This window comes from Manihot esculenta, chromosome 11, assembly GCF_001659605.2.
Source record: "Manihot esculenta cultivar AM560-2 chromosome 11, M.esculenta_v8, whole genome shotgun sequence".
NCBI lineage: Eukaryota > Viridiplantae > Streptophyta > Magnoliopsida > Malpighiales > Euphorbiaceae > Manihot > Manihot esculenta.
In genome coordinates this window covers 727,333-738,407 of record NC_035171.2, presented here as the reverse complement: position 1 = coordinate 738,407, position 11,075 = coordinate 727,333, and the positions used below count along the sequence as shown (strand labels likewise).

The 11,075-nt window shown below is 36.2% G+C and overlaps 1 protein-coding gene across 2 annotated transcripts; it reads right to left on the bottom strand.

Moving 5' to 3' along the window:
• Nucleotides 1–4,848: 4,848 nt before the first annotated feature.
• On the bottom strand, nt 4,849–11,054 carry LOC110627036 (trihelix transcription factor ASIL2). 2 transcript variants are annotated; one of them, XR_006352557.1, is made up of 6 exons: nt 9,927–11,054; nt 8,091–8,190; nt 6,401–8,011; nt 5,732–5,793; nt 5,390–5,575; nt 4,849–5,118 (listed from the first exon to the last, which is right to left on the bottom strand). XR_006352557.1 is itself a non-coding variant. In XM_021773255.2 (2 exons), the coding sequence occupies exons 1-2, from the start codon at nt 10,593–10,595 to the stop codon at nt 9,034–9,036; spliced, it is 1,062 nt and encodes a 353-aa protein (XP_021628947.1). In that variant the 5' UTR covers nt 10,596–10,938; the 3' UTR covers nt 8,796–9,033. The 2 variants fall into 2 exon arrangements, 1 of the variants encoding a protein (XP_021628947.1); XM_021773255.2 differs by lacking the exons at nt 4,849–5,118; nt 5,390–5,575; nt 5,732–5,793; nt 6,401–8,011; nt 8,091–8,190 and adding an exon at nt 8,796–9,426 and having other exon boundaries at nt 9,927–10,938.
• Between the last annotated feature and the right edge of the window lie 21 nt (nt 11,055–11,075).

Below are 11,075 nucleotides of genomic sequence, written 5' to 3'. Positions count from 1 at the left end.
TTGCCTGCCGCTTGTATTTTTTTGATAGTTTTGTGGATCATATAAATGTGTTCAGAGAGTAACAATCTCTTACAATTTGATTCTTTGTACTGGTCAATATAATTTGGATGATTTCTTCACTTTTGAATTAATTAAATTGAAAAAAGTTCCGGTACAGCAGAAGATGTGGTTCCTACTTCCAAGTTTCGGTTTTATATTGGGAATTGAAATACGATAAAATTGTTTGAGGTATTACTTATTAGCGGCCTCGCTTAATATCTCATTAGAATAATTCAAATGGCCCGCTAAAAGGATTTTCGACGTTAAGCAATTCTACTTTCTTCACCTATCTCGTCGGCCCAATTAATATGAAATTGAATCTTACAATCTGAGCCCTAAATGCTGGTTGGGAATTTATGACCGATGTTATATACTAGGCCCAATATGACCAAGAATAAACAATATCAAGGCCCAATTTGTTATGTTAGGTTTAAATACGTCTATTCTCAAAATCTTCGCGCATTTTTTTTCCCAGAATTTAGTTTTCTTGGGCCTCGAGGCCCGCAAATAAATATTTTGGGCGCAACTGACAAATACTTGAGCCTATATTTACCCATTCTGGATCTAGGAGGCCTAATTGGAACCTGCTGTGACCCAATTAGGCCCAAATTTAAAGAATCATTGGGTCATAGGCCCATTTTAAGATGTATTTTGAGCCTCAATCGACCAATAAATGAGCCTTCGGCCCAGTCGGTTTGCCCAATTAAGCCCATCATTCAGTCCCAAAGAGATATGTTGGGCCTTCATCCGGCCCATGATTTGCTAAAAAAGCCCAAATCTAGGCCTATTAAGGTGTACTTTAGGCCTAAATTTAGCACAGTCAATTAGCCGAATTAAGCCCCAAATTTAGGCCCATTAAGAGATATTTTTGGCCTCAATTCGCCTACGGCCCATGGTACGCCTATTAAGGTGCAATTTGAGCTTCAATTCACAAAAAATGGGCCTGCAGCCCAGGCGGTTATTCCAATAAAGCGAGAATTAGGCCCATGTAAGAGATATTTTGGGCCTCAATCGCCTGCGGCCCATGGTACGCCTATTAAGATGTAATTTGAGCCTCAATTAGCTTAAATGGGCCTGCACCCCAGGCGGTTATTCCAATAAAGCCAAACATAGGCCCATGTAAGAGATATTTTGGGCCAAATTTATACCCATTAAGATGAATTTGGGCCTCATTTCAAAACATTTGCACCTTTGGCCCATTCGGTTGGCCCAATCATGCACAAATAGGGCCCATTAAGAGATATTGAGCCTCGATCAACAAACATTTGGGCTTAAGGCCCATTCCGCTGGCCCAATTCAAATCCTTTATCTCTTTATGGGCTATCTATCAGCAAGTAAGGCCGAACTTGGGCCGCTTAAGATATTTTGGGCCTCAATCCACAAACATTTGGACTGCGGTCCATTCTGTTGGCGCAAGTCGAATGCAGAAAGCCCGCACTTTATCCAAAATTGATATTTTGGGCCTGTATCCGGAATTCTTCTTCTGTTTATTTATTAAAGTCGGCGCCAAGTTGTGCCTAACGTTAAATTCAAGCCCAACTTCGATTCGAGGGATCTAGGCCCAAGCTCAGTTTAAATTTAATCGTCCATGCGAGGTGCCAAATGCTCGGGCCTATGGAAATCCACTCTGAATATTTTTATAACGTTTATTGGGAAGCAGAAACTTACAGAGAATATATTTCGGGAGACAAATTAATTCAGAAGTATCCATGCGCAATCGTGCTTCCCCCACATAAAAAAAAAACCCATGGGCATCGAGGACCCAGTTTGAGAGTAGGCACATCAATAAATTCACTGCAGATTCACCCCCGCCACAAGGATTCAAATGGAATTAACTGAACAGTAGCTGTTGGGACGCAGCCCCAGTCCAGCTAATTGGAAATGCCATCACATATTTAAATTGAAAAAAAAAAAAAAAAAACTCTCTTACAATTCGTATATCTGCTTATTTGATTGTAAACAAAAGTTAACGAAGAACCCTTCAGAAAGTGTAGTTTTTTTTTTTTTTTTTAAAAAAAGCGAAATAAGTAGAAACGACATAAATATAAGCACTTAAAACTGGAACTACTAAAATTTTCACCCTTGCATCGCACGAAGAAAGAAAAGGCTAATTACACTGCTAAAAAGGATATCCTTTCGACCCTTCCGTTGAGACATGCCAAGGAGTGATTCCCATCGAAAGATACGAGTGGATGCCGCAAGTGTTCACACAAGGTATGCTTCAACAAAACAGTTCCAGATCTCAAACAGCAGCATTCTCAAATTTATGCGCAAGTTTTTGACAAACAAAATTCAAAACGTCAAAGCATATAACCATCTAAACGTTCATGCATTCAGTAATTAGAGAAAAAGGGTAAATTATTTCCTCCTACAGTAGGCTCTAAATATGAAACATAAATAAATAAGCCGAGCACAATAATTTGGAATTCTTATATGCCAAAGCATCACATGCATAATTAAAGCCGTGAATGGCACAACCATCACAACACTTGATAAGTTCAAATTGCATTTTTTATCAAGTAACAAATTGTTAGAAAGTAAGCAGTAGCCTAAGCTTTGGCATGTTTGGAAAAGAATAACAGAACAAGGGTTTGATGCAAGAAAAAATGCAAAACAAATACCTCCTATACATAACAAGAAGACACAATTTGTGAGGGCACAAGACCAAATGCCCATCATCAGCATCATATACATGAGGCCCAACTACTCCTCCGTGCACCTTCCAAATTTGTTAATACAGTGCTTGCTACAGAAAATTTATTTTCTTGATCAGTGTCTCAATTGTCATGATTATCATCAACCTCCAATTCTTGATGCATAAATGACAAATTCTAATGATTATCTTATAAGCAATAGAGCGGGCATAAAGTATGTAATGCAAGTCAACACTCAACAAGCCTAAGAGCTTTAGAGCAACACACTAAAGGCAACAGAAACACAAGCACTGATCACATAAATAGGTATTATACTTGAGCCAAATTACCAAACGGAAAGAAAAAAAAATTCAAATGAAAGGAATAAAGAGTCTATCAAAGACCAGACATCTCTCATATTTTAAGATCCAGGAATTGGCAAACAGACTAGCTAGCACACATGCACATATATATATATATATATATATATATATATATAGAGAGAGAGAGAGAGAGAGAGAGAGAGAGAGAAACTTGTAACCTTTGCAAGGGGGGGTTTAGCTCTGCTCATTACCAAAATCACTTGAAATATGCATTCATATTCTGATCAAAAGAGAGAAAAGGAAAAATGAAATAGCAATCTATTAATTTTTGTAATTGCAAGGTGAAAGTTAAAAAAGTGCTTACTAGAGTTCACATTGACGATACAAATACATAAATTGTGGAAAATAAGGTCAGGATACTTAGATAGCACGGTAAACATAACTAAATTTGATAAAGAGGGAGAGTTGTTTCACAATCACAAACAAACAAACAAGCAAATGCATTAGAAGAGGCAAAGCAACAACTAACCTGGCTAGGCACAATTTAAACCCACATAAACAATTCACCTATTTTTATATTTATTTTTAAGTCTCAATCTGTACTCTGTAAACTAAATTGTTTAACGCTTACTAATTCACATACAACTAGAAAATATCCCTAACATGCACAACTATTGAAAAAAGAAACAGCAAAAAGAGAAAAAGAAGAATTTACAAAGACCAAGCATAGAATGATAAAATGCTGATTCTCCTATCACGTATTACTAAGAATACCTCAAACAAAGATATCACGAAGAATACTTCAAACAAAGATATCAGACACTAAAAGAATAGAATAAAATAGGGTAGGTAATGCACTATGCTTTGACACAATTCTAAATTTTTTTAGAAATTACTGGACTGGTATACAAAAATTATAGCAGTTACAACAGCGATGCTGAGAAGCATGAAATGATGAACTGAAAAAAAATGGATTATGCATTCGTAGGCAGTTATTTTACATGCAAACCACTCTTGTCAGGTATAGTTTTAGTTTCAATTTCACCTCCATTCTATCTCTTAATAAGCATCTAAACAATAAGACAGGAATCTAAGTTTATCCTTTTTTATTCATTCCATTGTACTATCCTATTATATTTTCTTTCAACTTTTGGATCACATAACTAAGTTGACTTCTTTTCCCTTCTGAAGTTTTTGCTCACATTTTGATGAACAAATTTCAAAATGTCAAAGCCTTGAACTAGGACCAAGAACAGGGTCAAAGCGGATGGTATCTTTAATTTTACTAATGAAGTACAAGATAATTGTTCTTATATTTCTTTTTCTATGATATTTGTAATTTTTCTAACTCGACTTATAATTACAAAATGTTATTGAAACTAAAGAAATAAAATAGGCTCCAAATATGAGACATAAATTAAATAAGCCGAGTACAATAATTTGGAATACTTATATGCAAAAGCATCAAATGCTAATAATCTATGCAAAGAATGGCACAATCCTCCAAACACTTAACAAGTTAAAATTGCATTTCTGATCAACTACAAATTGCTAGAAGAGAAAAATGAGAGCAGTTACGAGTTGTAAGAGTGTAATCTAGGAATGGCACCAGGAAGGGTACCTGTGAAATTTAGGATACCCAACCCTAAGCCCGTTTATATCTATAGCATCTAAACCCGTTAGACATTATCTTTGACTACCCATATCCGATCCAAATATGTTTAGCATTACCGGCATACTGCCTGAACCTAATTAGCTTTTATTAATTTTATTGAAATATTAATCACATAATAGATTCAGGGGTAAAAAACCCAAACCCGAAATTAATAAAAATATGAAAATTCTAAAATTTAAAATAGATAAAAATAAGTACATGAAATAAATCATAAATAAAGTTAAAATTGAAACAAACACAATCCATACAAGTTAATCAACATAATAATAATTAGTGAACATAAATAAAATTGCAATGAAAAGAAGCTCAAAGACATAAATACTTTAATGTCTAACAAACAATTGAACAACCACAGATTGAAAATGTGATCACAAATTACAATAATAAGAAACTGAAAAGCATAATCTTCCAACTCCAAATCACAAGGTACGATGGTTTCCTTTAGTCCCTGCAAAAAAATAAAAAGCATAGAGTATTATACTTTCAAAAAACATATGTTAAAAAGCATTAGGATATTACCAAATAAACAAAATAAATATCAATAGATAAAAATCACGAATTTATAGTATTATCATGAAAGTGCATATTCGAAGCAATTGAAATCCACAACGACTGTTCAAATACCAACATATTCACACAAATCCAAATGAAAGAGAAAACTCCTCCATGCAAATCTCATCCATAGAAACTTGCCATAGAAATCCAGTAAGAAAATATACCTGCGTCGTGACTTTGGAAGACAGAAGCATCGGCGATGGAGGAGCAGCAATGTGACAGAGGAGAAGAAGCAGCGGAATGATTGAGGAGCAGCGGCGGAGGACGAAGGACGTAAGCCAAGGGACGGGGTATCGGGATGGGCCGGCGGCTGTCCGTGAATGTGAATGTGCGAAAGTGTTGCTCGTGATCTAGAAGTTTTTTTTTTTTTCGACAGAAAAAAAAAACCCGGAAGTTAGGTTTAGGTTTTACTTTCTTTTTTTTAAAGGGTATATTACTATTTAGTTGTAAAGTTTGTTAATATTAATTAATTAATCCTTAATTTTTAAAATCCAATTAGTTCATACCTCACAATTAACTGCGTTAATCCCAAACTCCTTTTATTCAATTAACTCTAATTTTCGGTTACCTGTACATTAAATGACAATTATAACCCTTTTAATTGAAAAGAAATAAATAAATTAAACTTGTTTACAAATTGGGCTACCAATGATTAGTATCACGAGGACTAAATCCTTGGATGTTTAACTAACGGCGAATTCGCAGGAAAAATGCTCATAAATTATTTTATATTTATATTATATATAAAATAATTAAAATAATATATTTATTATAAAATTTTATTAATTATTATTATAAAATTAAAGTGATTATTATATTTTTAAAAATAAATATATCAATTAATTATAATTAAATATAAATTAATATTATTTTTTATATTAAATTAGTTTATAAAAAAAATATTATATTTAGCATGTTATTTTAATTTTTAAAAATTAATTAAAATTATATCATTAAATTTTAATTTTAAAAATTAATTAAAATTATAAATTGAGTCCACTTATCTAAAACTTAAACATTTAAGGTTTGAGGTTTTTTCAATTGACCTTAACTAAATAGATTGGGCTACCAATGATCTCATAGCATATTTAACTAAATCCAAGAATTTCGATTTCATGAGCATTCAAATATACAAGTACAAGCAATAAGGTTGATTGAGGAATTTTCACAAACACCTGCAAAATGCATGCCAAGATGAACTTTGTCGTCGCCAGTCTCGCACTACCCTCTCTCACAAGCTCTCCATGCCGTCCCATCTACTGTGCTCAGAGCCCATCATGGTAATCTCATGATGAAGAGAAGATAGCCACGACATTTCATTCCATGACGATGCTTAGCAATATGGGATCTCCCCCTCATTCTCACCCCTCTATTGATCGCCACTCTTGTGAGTCCCATAAGCTAGAAAAGCCACCACCGGAAGCACAAGGACAAAAGCAGGTGGACAAGAACTAGGTTGAAGATGAAAAAAGAGGGGCGGTAATGATGTGGGAACCAATTAGAGATAAGCCTGCAAGTGCAAGAAGCCCACTATCAATGGGGAAAAAGGAGACTACTGCTTGCACTTCAAAGGCTAAAGGGCCCTTCTGTTGACCCTTGACGCCAGGACCATAAAGGGGATGCAGATGCACCTGAACTTAGTGTGGCGGTAAACGATCAGCCATTGGTAATACACAGTTGTTGGAGGCGGCATGTACCAGATGTTAAATGCATTAAGAAGCCTCGAGCACGACAGAGGCAAATAATATCTAAATCGAATTAAATTAGGGATTAAATGGGTTTTGAAGATAGTTTTGTAATAAAATTTGCCTATCCCTCATTTGACCTCCCTTATTTGCGTTGACTACCAGAAAATTAGGATTAACAAACTCAAGTGTGAGGTATTAACTAATTGGATTTTTTAAAAAAATGAGATCAATCAATTAATTTTAACAAATTTCAAGATTAAATATTTTTTTTTAAAGATTGTATTTCATCAAGAAGAAGAAAGGTAGAATCTAAGGCCCATAAACAAATTAAAAGAAAAGTCTAATCATAACCCTAAATCTAATAGAACCTCATAAAGACCCTCAGGTCTAGAGCCAAGACCCAATTGCAGAACATCAATTGCTGCCTCCTTCCATTAGAATCACTGGTAGATCAAAAAACATATCCTCCACAGCGGAAAGAAAAGTCTCTAAACAGTAGTCAAAAGACATAAGGAAGCACACTGAACCTCAAAAGAAAAAGAACCAAAACAACCCACAAACTCTATGGATATAGGTCCGAGAAAAACTCCTACAGGCACATGGAACTACATATCTAAAAGTTGACCCTTCTAGATCTGTAAGATTCAAAATACATCACATTCATCATCTCTAGGTTACTACCACAACATGTAGAAAAAGATGGTAGGCCTAAAAGAAAAGAAGAGAATACAGTGAAATCTCCAGCAAAGCCTTGGGATTAGCGGCTAAGAAGACTGCCGCATACAGACCTTAGAGTTCCCATCTTCTTCAAGAAACCCAAGTTTGCCACATCTAAACCTCAATATAGACATTGATTTTTTTCTCGATTTGTAGAAGAGTTACCTTTGTTTGAATTTTTGCAAAATTCTCATTAAAGTTTTAGAGTCTTGCATGTCCTCCCATTCTTTCATTTACAAAGTAGAAAATGGAAATATTGGCTTCAGCGGATCCCGAACAGAAGGGAGAGATAGAGAGCTATGGAATTGTGAGATCCTTCCTCAAAAGCATGCCGATACTCGGCTCTCACACGAGACCGCAAGGGCCTAGAGGCACTCATAACTGCGTAACAAAGATAAATGATAGGGTGATGCACTATTAACTAATTTGAGGGAGAAAACAAAAGAGATTAAAAAATTACCATCCGAAGCAAAAGGCACGACATTGTCACTTGGGTTTCTTTGGAGAATGGTGACTTTTGAGGATGAGTAACTGCAGTTGGAGCAACATAAAGACCCTGACTGTTTCAAAAATTACTGAAGCTTGTTTCATTTTGAAACCAACAGAAGAAAGCTTTAATTTTACAGACAATAACAGAAGAAATCAAAGTCTTGATCATAGGTTTCAAGGCATGCATGGGCATTATATGTTTAAAAACCAAAAAGAATTGCACAATACATGAATGTATCGAATAATTGTTGGAATGGAAAAAAAGGGTTGTAGCAGAAATAAGATTCACATTGAGACATCTCTTGCCTCTTTCCTTGGCCCATGTGTAAAAGGCCATTTGCAGCTGCTTGGAATATTACGACACAGAATATGTATGTATGGGTCCTCTACTGGCCCATTTAGTTCTTCATTACTGCCATTTTTATGATCATCAGGCCAGGCAAGGACTATCAGGAAACAGAGTTCCAATGGGATTCCACCACCATTCTTGGTGATGGAGGTCACTGGCCTGACATATTCTAGTCAGAAACCACCTCTCGACCAGGTCATGTACATGTGAAACTTGTCAACTCTAATACCCATTAGCCGCTTCAGAATCTTTAGAATGAAAAAGTTGTAAAAGGAAACAAAAGAGACAATGCAATACAGCTCATTGTACTAATCATCTAACAGTATCTGCTTAAAAACACTGCATTTTGTTCCATAAGAGAGAAGATACAATGAGGCAGGGATGGATGGATGGATCCATGTTATGTTTCCGACCACAACCCTTGTACTAATTGACCTACCACAAAGTTAATTAAATCTTCTTCATTTTTCCCCCAAAATAAAGTTCTCTCATCATAATTAATTAGCTTAATTTTATTACTATTATTATTATTATTATTGTCATTACACTAATATAATGTTCTTCATCAGTTTCTTCCAATCCTTAAGGAGGAATCAACTCCTTTGCCAACTCCAGCAAAGAGCTTTGCAATCTCCAATTGGGTATTGGCTATGATCTCAGTTCTTTTTAGGTCCATTTCACCTCGTTTGGCTTCAGCTTCTATTCTCATTTTTTCTACTTCTCTCATTGTTTCCATTCTTGCTTGTTCTGATCTTACCACTACTTCTGCTAGCCACCTGATGCTATCTGCTATCTCCCATTCTTCCTTTCTTCTTCTCTTCTTCTTGTCCATTTTCATCTTCATTTTTTTGAACCTTAATTTCTCCTTGTCGCTATACAAAGCTGGAGTGCTACTATCTGTGTCCATGGCATTCTTATCTGAGACATGGTCTGATAATTTGGTACCAACACCATCTTCCTAATAAAGATCAAACAGCATATATAAGGGTTTACCCATTTAACCAATTATAATCAGCATTGAATTACCTTCAACAAGAATTTCGAATCTGTTAAACTCATAATTCGATGATCAAGGGTCTGTATCATAATGTAGGAAAATTTCCCTTTAAAAATGCACAATTCAATTTACATTCAAATAAATTTTCCTACAGAAGAAGCTGTGAAGCAGTTTTAAGTTCATTACTGTTTAGAAATTTCATGACAATTAAGATCATTATTTGTGTCTAACAACTTTGCAGAAGCTGTTCCACCTTAAGTTTGCTAACAGACAATCATGCTGTAGGAAAATCATGCGGTCCATAAGAGCTCCATTACATAAGACAAACTACCAGCCAACAAAGAAATTATATAAACAATTATTTGGTTCAGCAAATTAATTAATTTGTTTGTCCTGTTAAGGAATTGATTGGTTAAGAAATATAATTAGAAAGAATCACGAGAAAAGTATTCTTCACTAACCTTGGCCCCCCTGTCAACACCATTGGACCCATGTGAGTTCTGTGCAGTCACAATAGCTGGAGGTGGAGGAGGAGGAGGAGGAGCAGGAGGCTGAGGAGCCGGAGGCTGTGGATTTGGCTGTGGCAACAGTAGATGGGATGTTTCCAACAACATCAAAGGAGGGGAATGATTGGATACTTGAAGAGGCGATGGTTGTTGTTGTGGTGGTGGCTGTGGTGGTGGTACTGCTGCCGCCGCCGCTGCAGCTGTGGCAGCAGCACTCCCACGTAACAGAAGATCAAGACGTGGGTATAAGGGCCAAGAGGAAGCATCTGCAGTGGCGGATTCTGATCTATACCTCTTCTTCATTGACTCAATCTTATTCTTACACTGCGTTTGAGTCTTGGGTGACTTGGTATAATTTGCACGCGATGAAACATAACGAGCAACGTCTTCCCAGTCATGTCCTTTGAGTTTAGCTCGGTTTCTAAGTACCCACTTACTCTCATAGGCCTCAAGCAAGCTAGAAACAGCTCCTTCGCTCCATTCATCTCGTTTGAGTCTATCTCCACCAGCAGCAGCAAAACCACTACTACCAGTAGCAGGAAGTTGTTTTCTTGAAGGTTCTTCTTTGATAGAATTATTGTTAGAGAGGAGAGAAGGGCTTTCTTGGTTTGTTTCTTTATCCATCTCTGTCCATACTAAACAAAAGAATTTACCAGTGTTTAGCAGCTAACAAGTGTACAGCATGAGAGAAGAAGGCAATAGAGAAAGAGATTGAAACCACTAGCATTAGAGAGGAAAAAGAAAGGGAAAGAGTAGTGGGGAACCAAAGGGGGGAAGAGAGAGAACCACTAGCATTAGAGAAGTGGGCAACCATCCAAGAAAGTGGTTCACTTTGTCAAATGAGTTAATGATAGTAACCTCTTAACTTTAATTTTTGTTGCACTTTTTTGCGAGGATGGTGTTATCTTATTTGTGGGTATGTTGGTTTTGTATTGTTTGTGAGGTTGGGTTATTTTGGCTGTTAGCGTTGATATGAAGCCAACCAAGAAATCCACCCTAATACAGGAGGGAGAAGAGGGTGGTGGTGGCGGTGGGTCACTCACGTGGGTCTGTCACCCACTCTTATCCCATCACCAATTCTCCAATCACCACCACCACCATCTC